This window comes from Nothobranchius furzeri, chromosome 9 (genome assembly GCF_043380555.1).
Source record: "Nothobranchius furzeri strain GRZ-AD chromosome 9, NfurGRZ-RIMD1, whole genome shotgun sequence".
NCBI classification, from domain to species: Eukaryota; Metazoa; Chordata; class Actinopteri; order Cyprinodontiformes; family Nothobranchiidae; genus Nothobranchius; species Nothobranchius furzeri.
In genome coordinates, this window is record NC_091749.1 from 26,611,702 (window position 1) to 26,633,874 (window position 22,173).

Sequence of the window (22,173 nt, forward strand, 5' to 3'; positions counted from 1 at the left end):
CAGTGGTTAAAAACATAAAGGAGTCTAATACAGGCTACATGTGTCACTTTGGGAAACAGGTTGTGCTTGTATTACACACTCGGGTCGAAGGGAAGTAGAAAAATGACATTTCCTCCTCTTCAGGGTGTTGAGGTTGGGAGTGGGATGGCTGCTGTCTCTGTTTAGTCCAGGTCTGAAAACCAAACTCTTCATGTTCCACACATGACCCGAGTCCTCAGACATTACAAAACTAACAGAGAAGCTTTATTTTTAAATTTCCTTTAGCAAAATAAGAGTCTCTGTGTGTGCTCATCCTGAGGAGAGAGTGAAGTGTGTCTCCTGTTTGAGTGAGGTAACCATGAAAACTACAGTTTTATTACTAGCACATCATCATTATTAATGCATTTCACTTACCAGTTTAAAAAAAAACCAACTTCCTTGTCTTTCTCATCAACACGTGTCATTGTTATGCTACCTTCATAAATCATTTCAGCCAAAATAATCATTTAAAAAACCTAAAGAGTTAAAAGCCAAGCATCACCACGAGGCTGGATATATACTGGTTTTAATAGTACAGGACACTGACGGGAAAAGACCCAAATAAATTATTAGAAGATGCACTCTAGGTCATATTTCGTATATTTGTGCGTGGCAGGTAAATAAATGTAAAACTCCCTCTGCAGCTATGTATTCTGACTTGTCTAGACCGTCATGTGGTTCTACGCGTGAGAACATTCTCCAGCATGTCTCTGATGAAATGAGAGTTCCAGACCAGCAGAGAGGAACGACGTCTGCACCAGTCCTTCGCCCTAAAGCTCAGTTTCACAGAGATAGTCACTGATCTTCTTCTCTGCTTTTGTACATGTCAGTTTAGTTTGTCCACAGCTTCCACGCGAGCATTAGTGAGGTCTTCGAGTGTCGACCCAGAACACCGCAAACAGAACTAGTGGTATGAAAGGAAGCAGGGGTGGCCCTTGTTCGGTGTGGTGAAATGCCAGGTCGGCTCACATGTCCTCTCTTCCTGTTTATTCAGAAGTCCATGGATATGGAGCGCTGCTGTGGGTCGACTATGGTGGCGCTGTTGCGAGCACTGGTGCCGCGGATGCTGAGGGTTCCACAGGCTCCCGCCATCCCACCTCCAATACCTCCAGCGATGCCACTGGGCCCTGCCATACTAACTCCTCCTGTAATGCCCATCCCCCCACCCATGGACACTCCTCCTGTAATCCCCACTGCTCCTCCGATCCCTCCTCCGGCAATCCCGGATGCACATCCTCCTCCCATTGCGCCTCCACCCGTTGCTCCTCCTACTATTCCCACAGCACCACGCCCATAAATCTCACACGGGATCTCCTCTGCGACGCGGTCCTCAATGACCTGCTGGTCGCAGTCATGAGTCTGTGCATGCTGCTTGTAGCCATAGCAGCTCTTCTTGTAGGTGGAGGTCGAGTTGAAGGTCTTCATAGGAGGGGGCTTGGAGAAGTCGTTGTGGTAGGACAGCTCCATGGAGCTCAGGGTGGTTCGGCTGTGCTTCATGCTGCCACCTCCAGTTGCCACAGAGGCCTGTGAACCACAGTGGTGCTCGTGGACACAGCGGGACATGGTGGAGGAGCGCCGCAGCTTGTGGAAGCTGTCCAACTCTTCAGAGAGGTCAGCTAAGTCTGAGGACATCTCCTTGTCACGGAGAGAAAAGAGCTCGTAATGGGGTGGGTCAAAGACCTCCTGGAACCCAGCCTTGTTGAAGACACCAGGCCGCCGAGCCACAACCTGGAACACAGGAGAGGAAGCTCTTTAAGCATGAGCAGGTTTTCTACTCACATGATCTCACACCTTGATCCGATTTATGATTAACAACACAAAATCGCTGCTTCAAGTGGCCTGAAAACACATTTATTTCTCCTTGTTAGCCATATTTAAGCAAAGTCTGCATAGAATATGATGACTATTAGTCAAGTCTGACAGTTGACATTTTCTTTTTTGCAGACTTAATTTGAAAAGTGGTCAAATTAAGATTACATCTTATGGCCGCAATAGCAAATCTACAAAAAAGGCTAGCTTTTAAACACAAACTCTCATCCCTCCTGTCGGCTGTCACCCCTAGACCATGTCCGTCTGATACCAAAACGCATGATGCCAGGGTAAACAAAAGAACGCTAAACACCAGTCACTGTTAGGTCCAAATGTCTTTTGTTGTCTGTGACTTCAAATGGTGTTTTTTTTTTTTTTTTTTTTGGGACTCTGGTAGTTTGTCCCAAAGTTGACGTGGTAGCAGCCGGCTGTTTCTCCTCTGTTATTGAGCGGAGAACATTTCACACCAGTGGTGCTCTGCTGGCCCTGAGATGTGTTATTGGCTGAGGTTTTCAGACAAATGAGAGACAACCACTTTTTTATTTTTATTTATTTAGTTTTATTCTTCACAACATATTATAGCTATGTGAGAATGTTGTTGAGAGCCATGAAAAGATGTTACGTTTTAGTTAAAGCTTGAATATGGAACACAGACACTGTGAACACTCTGCAAACTCTTGTGATCAGAGGTGGTATCGCGACAACAGGAGTAATTTCCAAACATTGGGATGTTGGTTAACTGCTGACACGTTCCAGGATCATGTTCAGAGACAAATCATACAGGATAAGGACTAATTTCTATTAACAAGTTTATTTTATAACATTATTTACTGTTAGAACATCTTTTGGGCTCAGAATCAGTTGCTTGACTTTTCAAGACCGCCATTTTATACAATCCCAGCCTCGCCTTGCTGAGCAAACTTTTTAGCGTAACGGGGCCCTCTGGTGGCTGGTAGATGTAAGCATAAACACAGTGTCGTGCCCGGCAAAATAAAAATTTGATTATTTATTTATATTTTAAATTAAGCTTTTAAAGGAAAAACTGTACATTTATTCTGCACACCTCGATACGCCCCGTGGAGGCATTGTTATTTTTTAAATATAGTTTTTTATTCAAATGTTCCATATTCTAACTTTAAGGTTAGGGTTAGGTACAATCCAGTCATCAAAATGAATGGAAGTCAATGACGGTTCTAACAACAAATGCAAGACGATAATGCGTGTGTGTGTGTGTGTGTATTTTCATGAAGTTCCCAGAATAACCACTGAGGCCCTGTCCACACGTAGCCGGGGATCTGCCAAAACGTAGATATTTTTCTACGTTTTGGCCTGTCATCCACACGAAAACGGAGTTTTTTCACACGAAAACGGATCTTTTTAAAAACTCCGGCCAAAGTGAAGATCTGCGTTTTCTCCGTTTTGGGTGTCTGCGCGTGGACGGACAAAACCGGAGTTTTAAGGTCCGCAACGTCACTTTCCGCGACAAAAAATGCTGACATCACGTGTGCGACCTGTGTTTACACTAGCCGGCATCATGGAAGCCTTCAGAGCTGCGCTCTGTCACTACCCGATCCATCAATTGCCCAAGCGCTTTTTGCTTGTTTGTTTTTGCAAGCGGAATTACTGCTCCTTGCGGAAGACCACAGACGAAGGACGAGGTTAAGAACGGGGGAAGTACTGCCGCCTACAGGTCTGGCATGTCCATAACAACGTATTTATCCGGGTACGTGTGGACTGAGTTTGTTTTTAAAACGCGGTGGTGTGGATGCAAGTTTTTGGAGGGGCGGATATTTGTTTTTAAAAAACCCCGGCTACGTGTGGACTAGGCCTGAGTATATTCATCTACAACTGATTAACTTTTGGAGTCAGCCAAATCCAAGATGGCCACCAAAGCTAACTTATATTAGCTTTAGCAAACACAAAAGTGATAACTCCGTAAAGATTAGAGCTCTTAACAGAAATTTGTGAAGTTAGTTACCGAGGGTGTTTTGCAGCCCATACTCTATCTTGATCTGCATGACTTAAGCAGTGCAAAACCTCTAATCCTTACAACTTCAGAACCACCGTTGGACTGATTGACCAGGTCTTACCTTCTTTCTTGGCTGCTTCATCTGGACCAGGATGGAAATGATAAGAAGAACAAGAACTATGCCTGATGAAACTCCAATAACAGTCCCGTGGGTCTTAGTGATCTGGTGGAAAAGCCCCTTAGATTGTGTCTCTGAAGAAGACATGGAAGGACAGATGATAAAAATAAAGGAAAATAAAAAGCATGTAGAGAAACTCATTAGAGAAACTCAACCTCTGTTGGAAATGTGAATCAAAATGGAAACATTCACCTTTGCAGTGGTTTTCATCCCACGGATAGACACAGTTTTGAATCCCATTGCACACCAGGGAGTTGTTAATGCACATGTTGCTGTGGCAGAAGAATGTGCTGGCTGTACAAGGAGCTGCGGGCAAAACACACACAGATAATGAAATTTAGAAAAACAGCTGTCCAACTGTGCTGAGGAAGGGACAGCTACGCGGTGAAAAGAAGCAGGAAACATTTTAGTGATAATAACAATAAAGCAATAACAATGACAAGAGAAAAACACTTTGGCAGAAGAAATGTCTGGAGGCCTGTAACAAAAGAATAAACGTTTTAGAGCTTGGAGAAATAGGACCAACAGAGACAGAGTGTGTGAAGCCATACATCATGATTCCCCACTGACACATCAGGGGTGATGGGGGGGGGGGCAGCATCAGTGAACTGCAGCCATCATGTGCAGGGGGGAGCAGGGGAAGGGAAGCAGGGGAACTCAGAGCAATGTGAGGGGAGGACCATGGGGAAGATGAGAAGAGGAGTAGAGATGGTGGAAATGACTCCGGCACATCATGAGGTGCCGGTTGGTCAGACATCTGCTGTGAGAGGAGCTCATTAAAGTCTCTGCTGCTGTATGAATCCTGTGATGGCAGGGTCAGAGGTGACTGACAATCGATGCTGGCTGCCAGGCTCAGAAGGAAGAGCTGCACGGCTGACGGCCGAGCGCTGCCTGGTCAGAGATGGGCTCTGATCAGGAATCAGAGTCATTTAATACTTTAATGACACTTTCCTGCTTCAGGGTACTCCATTTTAGCTGCAACTATAATTAAACGTGTTATCTAATCTGATAAATTCGAGGGAATTTGAGTTGATTTCTCTATGAAACAGCTTAACTTTGGGATGCTGGTCGTTCACAGCAGCTGATTGCTTTAGGTTCCTCAACAGTGTTTGCTTTATTCATCTGTAGTAGTTAGTTTTATTTCCTTTTTGCTTCTCAGCAGAAATCAGAAATTTCTTGTAAACAATTTTCTTTGCCATGTTAAATTAAACTAGAGTTAAATTAAACTCAGCACACCAGCTTACTGCCTCCAAGAGGTTTAAGTCCCTTTCTACTCTTTAGTCGAGTATAATCCAGGATCATCATCCCCGGAAGATCCAATAATCAGAAATATACATTTATAAGTTATTTAACTGCATTTGCGTTAACTAATTATAACCACAGTTTAAAATGGTTCTGTTTTCTTGTGAAAATTGTTGCAAAGAGATATAATTTAAGTTGATTTACACCAGAGCCAGGCGCACTGCGCCGTTATCTCCGTCACTGTAAATGAGGGAAAAACAAACGGATCCTTTTCTGACCTTCCCCACCTACAAAGTTTAATTACAACAATCAAACGTGACAGAGCCTGGATTTGTATTCTGAACAGTCTAAACATGTTTTAAGAAGAAGAAGAAAGAAGAAAATATCATTTCTATAGCGCCTCTCAAGTTAAGAATCACGAGGCGCTTCACAAAAACAAAAACAAAAAATATAAAAAAATTGTAAAAATATAAAAAAGCATTTAGAAAATGTTTAAAAATATATTTAAAACAAGCAAAAATAGACAATTGTGATTAAAAAATATGTTAAGAAAGAGAGAGAGTGAACAGGAAAGAGGGAAATCCGTGGATCCTGAGGAAGGTGGAATAGGTGGGGAGAGCAGAATAAAGAGAGAGTGGTGAAGAAGGTCATACAAAAGCCAGCTTGAACAAGTGAGTCTTCAGCTGCTTTATAAAGGAGACCACTGAGTCCACTAATCTCAGGCTCAGGGGGAGAGAGTTCCAGAGTCTGGGGGCCACAGCAGCAAATGATCTGTCACCTTTGGTCTTTAGCCTGGTGCTGCACAACCAGTAGGCTTTGGTCACTGGACCTCAGGGACCTGCTGGGGGTGTAGGGACTAAGAAGATCACCAATGTAAGATGGTGCTTGTCCATGTAAGGCCCTATAGACCAGAACCAGGATCTTGAAATGAACCCTGAAGTTGAATGGCAGCCAGTGAAGCTGGAGGAGAAGCGGGGTGATGTGGCTGTGTTTGGAGGACTTGGTCAGAAGCTGAGCACAGGCATTCTGAACCACCTGTAGACGGTTCAGGGAGGTTCTGCTCAGACACGTGAAAAGAGAGTTGCAGTAGTCTAAGCGTGAGGAGATGAAGGTGTGGATAACTGTCTCAAGTTCAGAGCAGGACAGAATGGGACTCAGCTTAACAATGTTCCTGAGATGGAAGAAGGAAGAGCGAACAAGAGAACTGACATGAGAATCCAGGGTGAGAGCCGGGCCAAAGGTCACGCCAAGATTCCTGACGGAAGGTTTGGTGTGAGAAGCAAGCTGACCAAGAGAGTCTCTGACTTTGGGAACCAGCTTGTCTGGGGCACAGATGAGGATCTCAGTCTTATCTTCATTCAGCTGAAGAAAGCTCCCAGCCATCCAGGTTTTGATAGAGTCTAAGCAGGTGTGTAACAGCTGCAGCTTAGACATCTCATGGGGCTTAAAGGAGATGTACAGTTGGATGTCATCTGCATAAAGATGGTAGGAGATTCCTTTGAAGGAGATCAGGATGTGCTGAAGAGGAAGCAGATAGAGGAGGAAGAGCAGAGGCCCCAGCACAGAACCTTGTGGGACACCATGGGTAAAAAAGGTGGTGGAGGACCTAAACTTGGAGACGGCCACAGAAAAGGAGCACTCAGAGAGATAAGAGGAGAACCACTCCAGCGCAGATCCTGATAGGCCTACCCAGTCTCTCAGCCTCTCCAGTAGCAGATGATGGTCAACAGTGTCAAAGGCTGCAGTCAGGTCCAGCAGGACCAGAACAGAACAGTCCCCTGCATCACTGTGAGTCAGAAGGTCATTAGAGACCCTAAGAAGAGCTGTTTCAGTAGAATGAGCTCTACGAAAACCTGACTGGAAGCTATCATAGATGTTATGTTCATCAAGAGCAGCTGTGAGTTGTTTAGCCACAACCTTTTCCAAGATCTTGGAGATGAACGGAAGTTTAGAGATGGGTCTGAAGCTGCTATGGAGAGAGGGGTCGAAACTCGGTTTTTTAAGAAGCGGGTGGATTACAGCATTCTTAAAATAAGCAGGGACCTGACCAGAGACCAGAGAAGCATTAATTATAGAGAGCACGCTGGGGCCGATGGACTGAAAAGCACTTTTAAACAAAGATGAGGGTAAGATGTCGAGGGGGCATGCAGAGGTCTTCATAGAGTTAACTAGTTTGGTTAACTCAGGCAAAGAAACAGGAGCAAAGCTATCTAGGATGATGGGCCTGGTTGGAGTCGGGAGAGGCAGCGATAAGGCTGAAGGAGAGATGCTAGATCTAACCTTATTGAATTTGTCCACAAAGAAAGACAGATAGTTCTCACAGTCTGTAACAGAGTGGATGGAGGCTGTAGGAGAGGCAGGAGAGACGATGCGGCTGATGGTGTTAAACAGCACCTTGGGGTTCCCTTTGCTCTGGGACACCAGGTTGGAGAAATAGGAAACCCTCGCGTCTCTGACTGCAGAGTTAAAGGATGTCAGAAGATCCTTTAGGTGCAGCAGATGGACGTGGAGATGGGTTTTCTTCAACAAACGTTCAATTTTTCTGCATTGGCGCTTCAGGCTGCGAAGACTGTCATTAAACCAGGGAGTAGGGTTCACTGCAGGAACTGATCTGGTTCTGACAGGACAGATGTTGTCCAGAATGGAGAGGCAGTGATCGTTAAACTGAGAAGTTAAGGAATCTGGGTCGTTATCAGAAGAACAGGGAGGATCAAAAGCAGCAGAAGAATTGCTAGCTGTGCTCTCATTAAGAAAATGAGAACTAACCATACGGCGAGCAGGAGGTGGGGACGCAGAAACTGACAAGTTAAAGAAAATGCAATGGTGATCTGAAATATAAACGTCCTCAGGACAAACACTGTCAGCATTTCGACTCAGGGTAAAAACAAGGTCCAGAGTGTGCCCCCTGGTGTGTGTGGGGCCAGAAACATGCTGGGTAAAGCCGAAGGTGTCCATGAGGCTGGAGAAATTCATGGCAAAGAGATCGGAGGGATCATCAACATGGATGTTAAAGTCACCAACAATCACCAGTCTGGACAGCTTCCCAGTGGAGGATCGAAAGTCACTAAACTCCTGAAGGAAAGAACTGTTTGGACCAGGTGGACGATAGACCACAGCACAGTAGAACGGGTCCTTACGCCCGACTTTAATCAGCTGCAGTTCAAAGGAAGCAAAGTGACCAGAGGTCGTAGAGCTACATGGAAGATGGTCTCTGAAAACAACAGCTAGGCTTCCACCACGATCAGAACCCCGGGGCTGGCTAAGAAAAGAATAACCCCTCGGGCAGAGTTCAATCAGACCAGAATAATCAGATGTTTGCTGCCAAACTTCAATCAGAAACAGAAAATCCAGGTTTTTAGACAGAATTAGATCATTGAGCAGGAAGGTCTTATTGTTAACAGAGCGGGTGTTCAATAGGGCCATGCTGAGTGAGGAGGAGGAATCAGAAACTACAGAAACAGCTGGAGTTAGTGGACGTAAATTAGCAGGGTTAGATCCACGGTGTTTATAAAACCCACTTATGGAGGGAACAGGAGGAGAAACCACTGAGGAATGAGGATAAACCGACCTTAAAAAACTTGGACGGATGAACCGCGTCGCAACGCGGCCTGGCGGGAATGCGGAAGTGGCGTTCAGGTCACCAAACAAAGGACAAGAAGCTAGAAGATTGCGCCGATGTTTACCAGATAAACCACGCTTTAAGAGAAGCCTTATTCTCACCTGGATTCCTTCTCGTTTACCTATTTTCCTCTGACGATTTCCCGGGACCGGACAAACATTGCTAGAGGTGCGCAGCTCTGGATCGTCGCCGTCGCCGGTACGCCGCTCAGGTAAACAAACAGGATGGTAAATTCTCGGTGCATCTTGGGCGATCGTGAACGAACGGAAGGACAAAAGAGTCTGGCGATCATAGGAGATGGTAGCAGGGACACTACTGAAGAAGATCGCAGACAGGAGCAAGGTGGAAAAGAGGAGGTTAGTGGAGAAAAGTTTGAAAAAGTGGCCGGTGACCGCGGCTAAGCCAAGCACAGGCGCCATCTTGCCGACCGAAAGAATCGTATGACAAAAGTGGCACCTGCTCAGTAAAACCACCAACAGGGGGAAAAATATCAAAATATTGTAGGCAGAGACGGGCTACAACTTCTGGATCCACTTTATATAAATCGTTTTATTGATTATCTTTTTTATGAAAGATAACTTTGACGTACACGAGCGACCAGTACTGGCTGCTGTCACCTGTTGTGATTGGTTAAAGCAGCTCTCTGCTGTCTGAGGGTAGGCCCCACCCACAACACCGCGGTTGCTGTGGCTCCCAGTGTTTTCTTTACTGTGGGAAATGGGTAATAATGGCTCTTTGATGGGAACAGGTTGCCGACCCCTGGTCTAAACTATCTGTGAAAGTTATTGTTTGGACCCTACTGGTTGACCTTTTTGTTAATTTAAATTTATAGTTCAAGTATTTAGTTGACCCTCATTTTGGACTTCATGAATTAATTGAAGTGAGTAAAATAAATTTTCTTTTCTCAGTTCATTTCATTGGTTCAGTTTCTTTTGGGGCATGAATTTTAGAATTTTTATGGTATTTTACATGGCCAGTTCTTAAAACGTCTTTTTAACTGTTTATTCAATCAAATGAAATAAATGAATTGTAACTTCTGAAACCACGTCTGCTGTCTCAATTAAGTGGAATGAATCTACATGCCTTAATTATTTCCTTGGGCGAAATTACCAAGGTGGCGTTGTTGGTAACAATTGGCTACTCCGATTATGGTAATGATGACTATAGGTCGTCCGGAGCGTGCCCGAATTATGGTTTTTCGAAATAATTGCACTCGAGAAGGTACAATTGCCATACTTGGTGTCAACAGGTCATATACCACTCCCGTATTGCCACATAATAAAAGGCAGCTGCCTGCTCTTTCAGCAGGACAGCTTTGGTATGGCTTTTCAGGTGCTGGGGTAATGAGAAACCCCAACTGCAAGCAGCGATTGTAAGTACTCTCCCTCCTGTGTTGGGTGACATTAGCTAATGCTCGTTGCTCCATCTTAATGTGTTTTGTATAGTGTGATCGCAGAAAGGAGCTGCATATGCTGTTAGTGTCAAACTGCACCCAGGTACTCCAAATCAGTTCTATGCCCGTGTGTGTGTGTGTGTGTGTGTGTGTGTGTGTGTGTGTGTGTGTGTGTGTGTGTGTGTGTGTGTGTGTGTGTGTGTGTGGCAGCTCGCCGTATTAAGGCTGATCCGACTCAGCCACGCTACAACTGTTAAGTCTTTGCCTCTGATTGGGGAGGGTGGTACTGATCCAGGGGAACCATGTCAGTTTGTTTGTTTGCAGTGTGGCTTCCCGTCTGTGCGCCGAGAGCCGTTATTACACTCAGCTTTGCCCGCAGTGGTGCCACCCAGAGTAGCAGAGTGTTTGACGGCGTTGGCGGTGCACTGAACCTCCTGCTGCTCCATCTCGCCATCCCGCCGCGACCGGTCTCATCTCCAGAGCCGTTTGTGGGCTCGGATGACTCCTCACTGTTGTTCTGTCCGTATGGATTTGTTTTGCATACAGGACCATGGGCGTCGCACCCGTGGGGGATGCAACACCCACACTTATTGAGATTGTTCAACTGACACCCTCACTTTTCCAGCTGTTTTGCTCACCTGCATTGGCGGTTTTAAACAAGGGTCCACAGGGGCCTGGGCCCCTATAGAACCGGCCCTGGCCCCTGTTATGGCCCCTGTGCTGAAGAGATCAGATTTTTTGTAGAAGTCAGCCAGAGGAGAATGTAGCTTCAGACATCTTATTTCCTGAAATTTGGACATCTCTCTTTCATTTGGCTGTGTTTGGAACGTTACTTTAAAAAAGTAATTTGTTATAGTTACTGATGACTTTGTCAAAGTAGCTCAGTTACTTACCGAGTTACAAAATTATAAAACTAATTACCAAGAAAAATAACTATAGTAACTTTTCATTAAAGAATGCCAGAAAAACGGGGTTCCCCTCTTTATTAAACTTATGTAATTCTCTATAAATTACAATACTGAAGTATAAATGACTAATGACTGGAACATAATAAAATGTATGTCCAGCATTTTTTATAAAACTGTACAGTTGAAATGAATGGGCACTTACCAGGAGGAACATTACACTAATCTAGACTAATAAAATGTCACTGTGTGATATTTAACAAGACCCCAATCAGCTAAAATTTATAATTGCAAATAGAAACACCTGTAAAGGTTCCTGAGCCTTTAGATGGTCTCTCAGTCTAGTTAAATTACTGAAGTAAATGTAATTTTGCACAGTATTCTAATTTTCCCAGCTTGACATAGTTGTGTGTTTTTAGCAGCATTTCTGATGCTGCTAATCTAGTAACGGTTAAATAAATAAATAAAATCCTTTAAAAAGACACTACAGGCACAAGTCTGATGAAGGACTTACATTTACTAACTTGGGTCAGACCCAACCGCAGAAGAGCTGAAGCTGGGTGGTGAAGGTAGTTCTAGTAACACCTGAGCACCATGACGTCTGAGACTGATGTAACCAGCGTTACAGTGAGACTAAAGAAATGATCAGAAACAGGTTACAGCTGGGTGATCTAGGAAGTTAGATCTGACCGGTGAACAGGTGAGCGGACCTTCGGGACGTCCCGCTGTCACGCTAAGAAGGGCACGGCTGCAAATTCACACCTGCAGCAGCGAATATGCGGGCCTGCAGCCGTAGATATTCATCACGTCTTCCTCGCTCTTCACGGGCCGGGATGCTCTTGGATGAAAACATCCGCCTCTTTAGCTCCTGATCAGCTGATGACGGCTTCAACACACCGCTATGCAGACTTAGTAACGCACGCATTTTCTTATCAGTAATGGAAACGGTGCTATGATAAAAGCAGATGGTAATTAGATTACTCGTTACTGAAAAAAAAACATATTTTTAGTAATGCCATTATTTTAAATGGTGTTGTTTCCTTCACTGGCTAACAGCGACACACCGCGGACTCTGTTTGCTCTGCAACATGGATGTTTTATGTTCAGTGACAGAGTGACATAGATCTGTCAGGATTTTCAAATCCTGGTGTTTCACTGTCTATTGAAGCTACTGCAGGAGGTAGATGTAGGAGACTATTTTCATGTTCAGCCTGCATGAAAACTCAGAGTGACTGATTATAAATTAGAAATAATGATTTAAAATGATTTCTCAGCGAAGGAGCTCTTTAAAGTACCCATAAAGTCATTTTTAACAGTTGGCCTAAAACATTTTTTTACTCTGGAAAGAAATGCTACCTACATCTAACCCTAGGAATGTCTTTAACGTATAAAGTGTTCACAAGTCTGGCTTACAGCTTGTAGGCTAAATTAGGGATGATGAAGTGCAACAGGATAAAATAGGAGGAGTGACAAAGGTTAACGTTTCCCTCTGACCTCCAGGCAGTTTGATCCGGTCACTGACTAACCAAATAAAGTTAGGGATGTATTCATGAGTCCTCAGACTAGACAGAGAACAAGGATGTGATCTGAATTAACAAGGATCCAAATGCTCTGAAGGATTTTCAGAATAAGACCAAAAATATGCACGTTGTATATAAAAGCCTTTAAGTTCTCAGCAGCGCGGTGGTTGGGGGCTTACCCATGAAAATAACATTAGCATGCACATAGGGTTTGGGATGTGTGCACGAGAATGTGGCAATTAATATCTCAGTCTATTCATCCATTTAATGGAAATATTACAGAGTGTCAGCATCCAAGTGCTTCCTGCATAGCAATTCTGCCGCTCCACCTGCCACCTTTGACAGCATTTGTATGAAGCTTTCTCCTCTTTAAATGATGAAACCAGGTGCATTATTTCTATTACCCTCACCAAGCCTTTCCATTCACCCACAATAAGAAACCGTTATCGTTTTCCTGTTGACAGACCTACAGTGGTGGAGTATGGTGCTGCCACGTGCATTTCAAGATATTATTGGACGCTTTGAGGTATTTAAACAATGTAAATGATTGGCTTGCTGGTATCTACGCTATAAAAATGACACGAGGTAATTAGCTTCCCTGCTGAAAAGGCACTTTATTGTTTGTTGGTAACTACTGACACAAACAGCAAGCAGGACCTAATGAACGATCTGTTTTTGTGTAGGGTGGTGGATGATCCAGCAGCGGTTGGCTTTTTGTGTTTTGGTGAGGCGGTTCTGAAAGGAACCAGAAATGGAAGCACCAGCTCTGACTACTTTGTTTTCCAACCCAACATCTGATCATGATGCAGAGCGTAACAAAGAGCCGATCAAGAAATCGGATTCCTGTCTCTGTCACTTACGATCAACGTAAGAGGTGAAGAGCATGCGGAAGCGACTGAGCCGGCTTTTCTCATCTGCCCACATTCGCACGACCCCCACTCCATTATCCAGCATCAAGTCGTTGGCTACCGTGCTGCAGAACTTGGCCTTAAGGTTCTCAATGGCACTGCTGCCGTCGTACACAGCCACAAAGTTCTTCTTGCACTCGTTGGAGTGCTCCATCTGGTAGTCTATGAAGCGCAGGTAGATCTGCAGAAAAACAGGAGACACACGCTCATCAGAGGATAAAGAACGTTCTGCCTTTTAGCTCAGATTAGATAAACAATGATGAGGGGACATCTCAGAAGTTTAGACAATAGTTCCTGAAGTAGAATTACAAAGATGTCCCTAAATTTCAAAGGTTTCATTCACATTTATGCTCTATAAGTTTATTGCAAAGAGCCTAGGTTTACAGTGTTGGTCCTTTGTAGTTCACCCTAACCTGCTGTCATCAAGCTCTGGTCCAGATGCTGACTGACAGCAGCTTATTCTTGTTGCCATTAGTTTGTCATAGATTTTGGGTTTTGTTTGTTGTCCTGCCTCTGCTGGATGGACCACATGTTTCTCTGGAGAGGTTCCTGGACCTGCACCGACATGTTACAGAGGTCCTTCACTCATATGTTTAAAGCATTGGCAGTGGTCTTTGGTAGTAATATGAGTGCCTTGTGAGTGGTACTCAGGAGGAAAAACACTCAGATGTGCCTGTTTCAGCTGGAGGAGAAAGTAGCTTCAGACGGCAGCTTTTGGAGCCTTATTTCCTGATGTTTGGACATCTTGCCTTTGATTGGCTAACAGCAACATGTGTCTACCACCGATTCTGTGCACTTTGCAATGTTGATGTTTTATCTCCACAGATAAAACAAGCCTGGAGGAGTTCTGCTGTGTGGTGGAGCTGCAAATTCTAATGGTTTTATGTAACCGGATTACAGGATACAGTTAGCTTCTACTTGAAGAGACGCTCTCTGCTGTTTCCTGGACACTAAAACAACAACAGCCTTCCCCGTCGAGAGTCAAGATGGGTGAGTCCATGAATGTTAAGTGACAGCGTGATGTAGATCTCTCAGGTTTTCACATCCTAGAGTTTCACCATCTATTGAAGCTAATACAGGAGAAAGGTGTAGGAGACTATTTTCATGTTCAGCCTGCATGAAAAACTCAGAGTGACCGACTGTAATCGGTATAACTGGTTAATAAGTAATAAATGGATTCTCAGTGAAGGATCTCTAATGTTTCGGATCCACTTAGATCTGATTTCACCCTTCTGGCCCAGTGCTCCATTATGCTGGACAATGACTGTCCGTCCATCCATCCATCCATCCATCCATCCATCCATCCAAACTATTGTGAGACAGTTGGAGGTGCTCCTCTGGGAGGATGTTTAGGTACCATTCTATATTCGTGGATGGTGGTGATGCTGGTAGTGGTTGAAGGAACCGGTGACACCAGTGTTTGGCAGGCATCACCTCTGTCAGTGCACCCCAGGGCAGCTGTGGCTACGTCGTAGCTCATCCCCACTAGTGTGTGTGAATGAGTGAATGAAGTGTTGTGAAGCACCTTGAGGGGTTTTAGAACCGTAAAAAGTCGCTATACAAATACAGATCATTTCCCATTTACCATAGATGTTCTGAGTGAGTACTTGCTTGGATGAGAAGACACACACACACACACACACACACACACACACACACACACACACACACACACACACACACACACACACACACACACACACACACACACACACAGCAAATGCTCTCCCTCAGCCTACAAAGACAATGTCTTTAGATTGTGGGAATTAATCCAATCAGCAGGGAAAGAGAGACACCCTGACCACGGAGAGCTGCAGCGCTGATGAAATGTCAGCACATTTAGCACCTTGACACCTGTTTCTAGGCAGCAGTCACACAGCTGCTCTTATTCTGCTGCCGAGTCTGCCGCTCCGCTTCATCTAACTAACGTCTGGCCTCAAACGCGAGTGCCTCGGCTAAAGTCACATGATCATCACAATGCACCGTTGTACAGCTGAAACATGTTTATCAGATAGTAGGGGACTTCGTCATGCACATAATACTGTCCTACATGTTTATTTATGACTTCTAAATGTGTCTGGGTAATTTGCTTACACCGTTTGGCACTAATTATTTCATCGGTGTTGATTTTGTGGCCAGTGAGCAGCTCAGGAGTTTGGATGACTCATTTAGACATGAGGGAGGGAGGGAGTATGAATCAAGGCCAGCCACGCTATATTTGTAATTTCAATCAGATTTTCAATATCACCTCATAACTATCAGAAGAAGTCAGTGGGCTTTCACTGCTAGCTAGAAAACTCTCTCCTGAATCTCCAGGGAGCGATTTGATTCCTAAAGATGCCTGCTTTGCTGTTTTTGCCTAAGCTTTAAATGTAAACATAAAAACTGCTACTTATCTGTGGAAGCCTGAAGATGTACTGATGCCAACAGCTGAAAGATGGGTTATAATGTTTTTGCCTGTGTCTATACTTGTCTGTTAGATCAAATGTTGAATCCACTACTGGACGGAGTTGAATAAAATGTCCTGAAACTAACTTTAGGTAAACATCTACAACCGATTAACCCATTAAGACAACTTAATAAAGATGGCTGCCACCATTATTTGACCTTAGAAAAGATAAAAGCAAATCCCTCACATTTTCTTAGTCTTTTTGTTAGGTTTTTGATGTGATCTCGAACCTGTTCATTCATTCATTCGTTTGTTCGTTCGTTCCAATAAAATGTCCTTTATACTGAACACAGAGCTGTGCCGTGCTTTCCTTTTGGTACTAACACTGTGCTCTAAATTTCCAAGATCATTTTCACAAAAGCTCTCTGCTGTTCGATGACCACAGCCATTCTCAGTGAAGGGTTTATGAGGGCATTTGCACAGCCATTGTAATCGCCTTTTGCATCAGAGCGCATCAGAAAGTTGTTTCCTGTTAAAAGGACGCCGATGAGCTCTTTTGACCGGCATGGGATGGGAGAGGTCTACTGAAACGCACCGTAGAGTCAGATTTATGTTTCAGAATGACCCTCAGGAATAAAACACGTGGAAACGGATAACACCTTTAGGGTCCGGTGTCGGACGGAGCACACTAAACGGGAGGGTTTGTAGTTGTTTTGAACTATTCCTGTTCTGTTTATGAAGGAATCTAAATAAGTTCCTTTATAAAAAACAACTTCTGTCTATCCCGAGACTCATTTTACGTGAGGAAATGTGGTTTTCTGTAACACTAACTGGTATCCATGCCGGTTTTGGGAAAACCAGAGAACGTTAGAGACCAAAGCACGGAGAACAAGCAATCCAGTCAGGAAGGAAAACAACGTGAGATAGCTGGAGAGGCGAAACCACACAGCTGAGATTGACGTTAGTTATGACTGAATAAGTGGATTTTAAATTTAAAGAACATTCGCGAGTTTTGATGGAACCAGAACCAGCGAAACGTGTAAAGATGATCAAATAAGACTGAAACTCAGACCATCACTGGCAGCTCATTTCCTTTTTGATGTAAGGTGGTGAAGGCACCACTCGTGGGTCAAAGCAGCACAGAAGACAGGTCCGGCGTTATCGCTGGGGCCTGACTAATATGGTCTTTTGTGCTGACCTTAGACTTAGGCGGAGCCTTGATGGTCCAGATGCAGTCCAGAGCATCACCAGGCTTCACTCGGTCTTCCTCTTCCACCTGACTGGAGCGAATAATCCCATCCCATCCTCCAACTTCAAACTGGCAGTCTGCAGAGAGACGGAGGGAGAGGTGAGAAGATAAAACAAGAGGAGAGAAGAAACAGCTTTCATCGGGAGGGTCTCAAAGACACGAGTCAGAGGAGCAAAATGGAGAAAAACAACAGAAAGAGCAGAAGAGAGGAGAAAGGGTGAAAAGAGGAGTGTGACAGACAGAGGGACACACCGTGGGTTTTGTTAAGAAGTGAAAAGGATTTAAGGTTGGACTGAAGTGAGCACAGCAGATTATGACACGGGACGAATGAAGAGAGAGGAACAAAGGCAGGAGGACAGGTAGAGGGAGATAAAGAGGTGTGTGTGTGTGTGTGTGTGTGTGTGTGTGTGTGTGTGTGTGTGTGTGTGTGTGTGTGTGTATACCTCCTTTGACTTCCTACACAATTATGGGCTTGCCAAAGGACATTTGTGTGTTAAGGATTCACGTCACAGTCAGAGAGATCTTCTGAGCACAGCGGAGCACTTCAAAATGAATCAGACACAAATCTAAGAAACACTGAGGCCCGTACCTGGGATTGGGTTTAGCAGCCCACCCACGTGCAGATGGAAATCAGGATCTGAAATGATCAAATTTGGGAGGCGCATTACTCTCAAAGCACAGAGCAGATATGGGTAAGCAGAAAACACCAGATACGATCCCATTAAGCTCGGCCAGATAAAGCAGAAGGAGGTTTCTTTATCTGCTGCCTGATGGGAGATGCTGATTTCTGGGTTTAAATTTAAAAGGCTCCAAAGCTGAGCTCATCCATCCTCCAAGCAGCTGCCACGCTCTTTGGAGAAAGGCAGGAAAACACATCAGCTCAACTTTGGAATAATACAAAACTGTGAAAAAATGTGATTGATGACGAGCTGAAGCACAAAAAGAGAGATGGTTGGGTAATCAGATCCCGTCCCACTCCACTTCCATTCACCTGCAACAAAGGTGTACTTAATGCGGAAGCCGAGGCCTTCCAGCTCCTCGTCGCTGGTGAACTTGATCCACATGAAGCGTCCCGTGGAGGTAACAAGACCGGGATTTTTCCCTCCGCAGAAGCGATCGATGAGCGGCGAGAACCCAAACGGCCCATCGCGTATTTCGATGTGATCAAAGCGACACTCGAACGATGGCTCGATGTAGTAATTCTTATCAAAAGCCAGCTGGATCCTTTGTCTGGGGAGAGCTTTGGAAAACAAAAGAGAGACAGGAATCAAAGGAGGGAAATCCATGAAACCAGTTTTTGTTGCCTTTGCAGGGAAAAGATAATCTGGATGACGGTTTTACTTCACAGATTACACAGATGCACCCACAGCAGTGGTGTTGCGTCTGAGCTTAAAACTCCACAAGCTCAGCTGGGTCTGAAGTGTGCTGGTTCGTCTGTCACGTTGATCCTCATGTCTGTGCTGAATGGGCACAGCACGAGTCAGGGCGGCCCTGTCACATGAATCACCCTCAATAAACGTGGCGTAGGGTTAGGGGGCGGGGCTCTGAATCCAGTACGGCTCTGAGGAGCCACACACGTCTTCAAATAAGAATAAAGGGTGAGGTCAGAGGTGACGTGTGTGTTTGAGTGACTGCACCAAAGGGACTGAAATTTCTTTGTCTTTAATCCTTAAGTTTCTGCTTCAAGCAGCAGCGCATATGCCTGCACTTCCTGATATGTGTGTGTGTGTGCTAGGACCCTGGAGAGTTAAACACACACACACACACACACACACACACACACACACACACACACACACACACACACTGAATACATAATCACTCAATCTAGTTAGCTGATGAATTTGGGGACATGACACAATCAGTGAGCCTCACTAACCACAAATTATGATTCCAAAGCTATCCGATTGGCTCCTTCACTAAACTGAGAGCACGCCTGTCTCTGTGTGATGCTGAATAAAAGGCTGGAGATATGCATGTGACAGAGGCCATTCAAGACCAAACAGAAGCAGACCATAGCCTCCATCTGCGATGCACCACTGCACTAGCACGCTCCAGGGAGCAGTCTGTGACAGAGTCGCTGCGGGTCTGGATCAGGTTTGTCCACAGGTGGAGCCCTTGAGCCATGTGTGAAATCTATTCCCTGCTGTAGCAAGACAAGCTGCACAGCTCGTCTGCATGAAAATCTGTGTTTCAGCAACAGCTAATCGATTTAGAGAACGCATCATCCAGACCTCATCTCCTATAGCTGCTAACGACGCTTTCCATTATGTTCCCAGTGTGGCTGGACCCAAACTACTAATGGATGTCACGCTGCTGATGAGCACAGTCTAGTGACCCAACACTGAAGCTCAGGTCTGAGGCACGTGCATCTGTTTGGTTTTTGTAAATTATTTCTTAAAGGTATCCTCTAATAACCATTTTGTAGAGATGAACAGATAAAGATCTAATCAGGCTGGTAGGCAAGAAGTTCCCACAATGCACCACCAAAAGAAGGAAGTTGTTCACCTTTCCTTCCGTTCCTGTACATTTCTTTTGTCAGAATATTTATGCAGAAATGTGACCCTTTTAAAAAGATATTTAGATGTCAGAACGCCAACACTTTATGTGTTACTGCTTTTTAAACAAGATTAAGTTAAAATAATCAAATAAAATATTTGTTTCTAATGAAAGACTTTGACCAGGCCATTAAAACTATTGAACAAAACAACAAACCACCAGCGGAAAACAAAATGTACTCATTTTAATGTTCCTCCTTCAACTATCAAGGGAAAACTCACCAAGGAACATAGAAATTAAAGCAGCTATAGCCTGAGACACACCTGATGTCTTTTTTAGCTCAGGTTCATCAAATCTGGCATCAGGCTGTGAACGCTCTCAGTGAGATGACTCCTGTGGGCCGTTTGCACGTTTTCGTCACAGAGGAAGTTGCTCACGTGTGTTCTGGTGAACATGGAGATCCTTTCTGCTGCAGGACTGTGGAACAGGAGCTCAGACTGGAGCGCTAAGCTTTTACCTGGTCAGCATCAAAATGATTTATTCAGATGTTCAGAATCAATATTTTAAGCTGATGTCCTGGTAAGCTACGGCATGAGCTCAGCTCCTAGTGGCACTGGCTGGGCTTGTCCCAGTGCATTCTGGGAGTTGCAGTTTGTTAAAGACAAATATTCATTTGGAACATTAGCAGTACACAGTTCCTCTTTTGAAAGTTTTAATTAGGTAATGAAAGCAAATATGAAACTTATGTTTTCTCCTTCCATCCATTACCCTTTGATAATATTAGTTAAAGCCTTCTGGTTTAACCTCTAACTTTTCTTCAAGTAGTAAAGTTCTCTTCATTAGTTCTGTTGTTTGTTAGCTAACCAACACAACCAACATGGCGGCAGCTGTCCACAGAACAGAAACATAAGCTCACGTGTGCTTTTCTAATAATGCGATCGGATGATCTGAGCTTGGGCCCGGCGTCTCCGGGAGCTACGGCTTACCACCGAGTGAGTTGAGAATGCTCGCTGTAATTTCAGATCTTCCTTGTTTTAAATGGACACTGACAGGCCGGCACAACAATGGCCCCTTCTCAGGTTTTTCAAGAGGATGTAATCCACTGAGCTTGTCAGTATCCTGACAAAAACTTAGATATAAACACACAAATGTTTTTAAGAGAATCACCTTGGTGCCAGAATGGGTTTTTATAAAAAATTACTCTTAAACAAACCATTCTGTTTCACTGATTATTTTAAACAAGCATAGAGCTCCACAGTGCTATCTGGTGGGGCCTGGCCCCACTGGCCCCTCATGCAGAGATGTTCCTGTTCTCTCCCTATCTCTAAGGGCGAGCCCAGACACCCTGTACCCTCGGGCTCAGCTCTCTCTTCACCACGGACAGACCGGTACAACGCCTGCATCACTGTACCAATTTCCCTATTGATCTCTTGCTCCATCTTTCCCTCACTTGTGAACAATACCCCAAGATACTTAGACTCCTCAACTTGGGGCAGGACCTCATTCCTGGCATTCGGTACCCTTTTTCGACTCAAGACCACGGTTCCAGATTTTGAGGAGCTGATTCTCATCCCAACTGTTCAGAGGTGGAAAGAGTACTAAAATTTCCTACTTAATTACGAGTACCAATACTTTGATAATTTTTTACTCAAGTACAAGTAAAAGTACTTGCCTAAATTTTTACTCAAGTAAAAGTAAAAAGTATCATAAATAAAATGTACTCAAAGTAAAAGTTACTTAGTTACATTTTTGACAGCATAAAGATGGCTACATCAGTGTAAAATCACAACACCAGTTCACAACACGCTCGTGTTTGTGCGCACGCGCGCGCGCACACACACACACACACACACACACACACACACACACACACACACACACACACACACACACACACAGAGAGAGTTTGATGGAAGGATTTCTATCCAATCAGTGAGAACAGGACGTGCACATTGATTGGACGAGGTTTTCTAGGCTTGTACGTTTCAACTGGGATTTAAATTTTTCTTTATTTTGAAAAAAGAAAAAAGTTAATTTTTAGATGCCATCAGGATGTGAGGTATCTCAATGTTCTCATGACAAAACTCTAACATGAGACTGTGCTCTAACCTGTCACATAACAAGCTAAATGAAATTCAAACATTTCAGATGGACCGTATGACAGCTGCTAACGATGGCCCTGCCCTACTTTACCTCTACATTACAGTTCCTTTATCCATGTCCATCCTAGAGCTCCTCTCTGACCTTTAAAGTTAGCAGAGTTCATCCTTTGTGGTGGGTTCACTCACTCAATTAACCCTTCACCACTGAAATCAGTTTGTTCACTTTTTCTAAGAAGTTTGTTACCTACCTGTGACATTGACATGACATTCTGAAATGTACTTAAGGCTCTCTTTTACAAAATAAATATTTCAGAGTTCAAGATTCAATTGTGGGTTTTTATTTTTAGTATTTTTCAAATTTAAAGTTTTAATT

General features: G+C 44.2%; 1 protein-coding gene across 1 annotated transcript in view; it reads right to left on the reverse strand.

The window, feature by feature from the left end:
- Nucleotides 1-799: 799 nt before the first annotated feature.
- LOC107381994 (neuropilin and tolloid-like protein 2) overlaps nucleotides 800-22,173 on the reverse strand; it is a 29,459-nt gene continuing 8,085 nt past the window's right edge. Inside the window, exons 4-10 of the mRNA XM_015953943.3 lie at nucleotides 18,191-18,439; nucleotides 17,789-17,836; nucleotides 17,149-17,276; nucleotides 13,514-13,742; nucleotides 4,167-4,280; nucleotides 3,918-4,048; nucleotides 800-1,746 (exon numbers count right to left, since the gene is read on the reverse strand). Coding sequence (XP_015809429.3) covers nucleotides 1,009-1,746; nucleotides 3,918-4,048; nucleotides 4,167-4,280; nucleotides 13,514-13,742; nucleotides 17,149-17,276; nucleotides 17,789-17,836; nucleotides 18,191-18,439 — 1,637 coding nt within the window. The 3' untranslated portion in view covers nucleotides 800-1,008. The remainder of the gene's footprint in view (nucleotides 1,747-3,917; nucleotides 4,049-4,166; nucleotides 4,281-13,513; nucleotides 13,743-17,148; nucleotides 17,277-17,788; nucleotides 17,837-18,190; nucleotides 18,440-22,173) is intronic.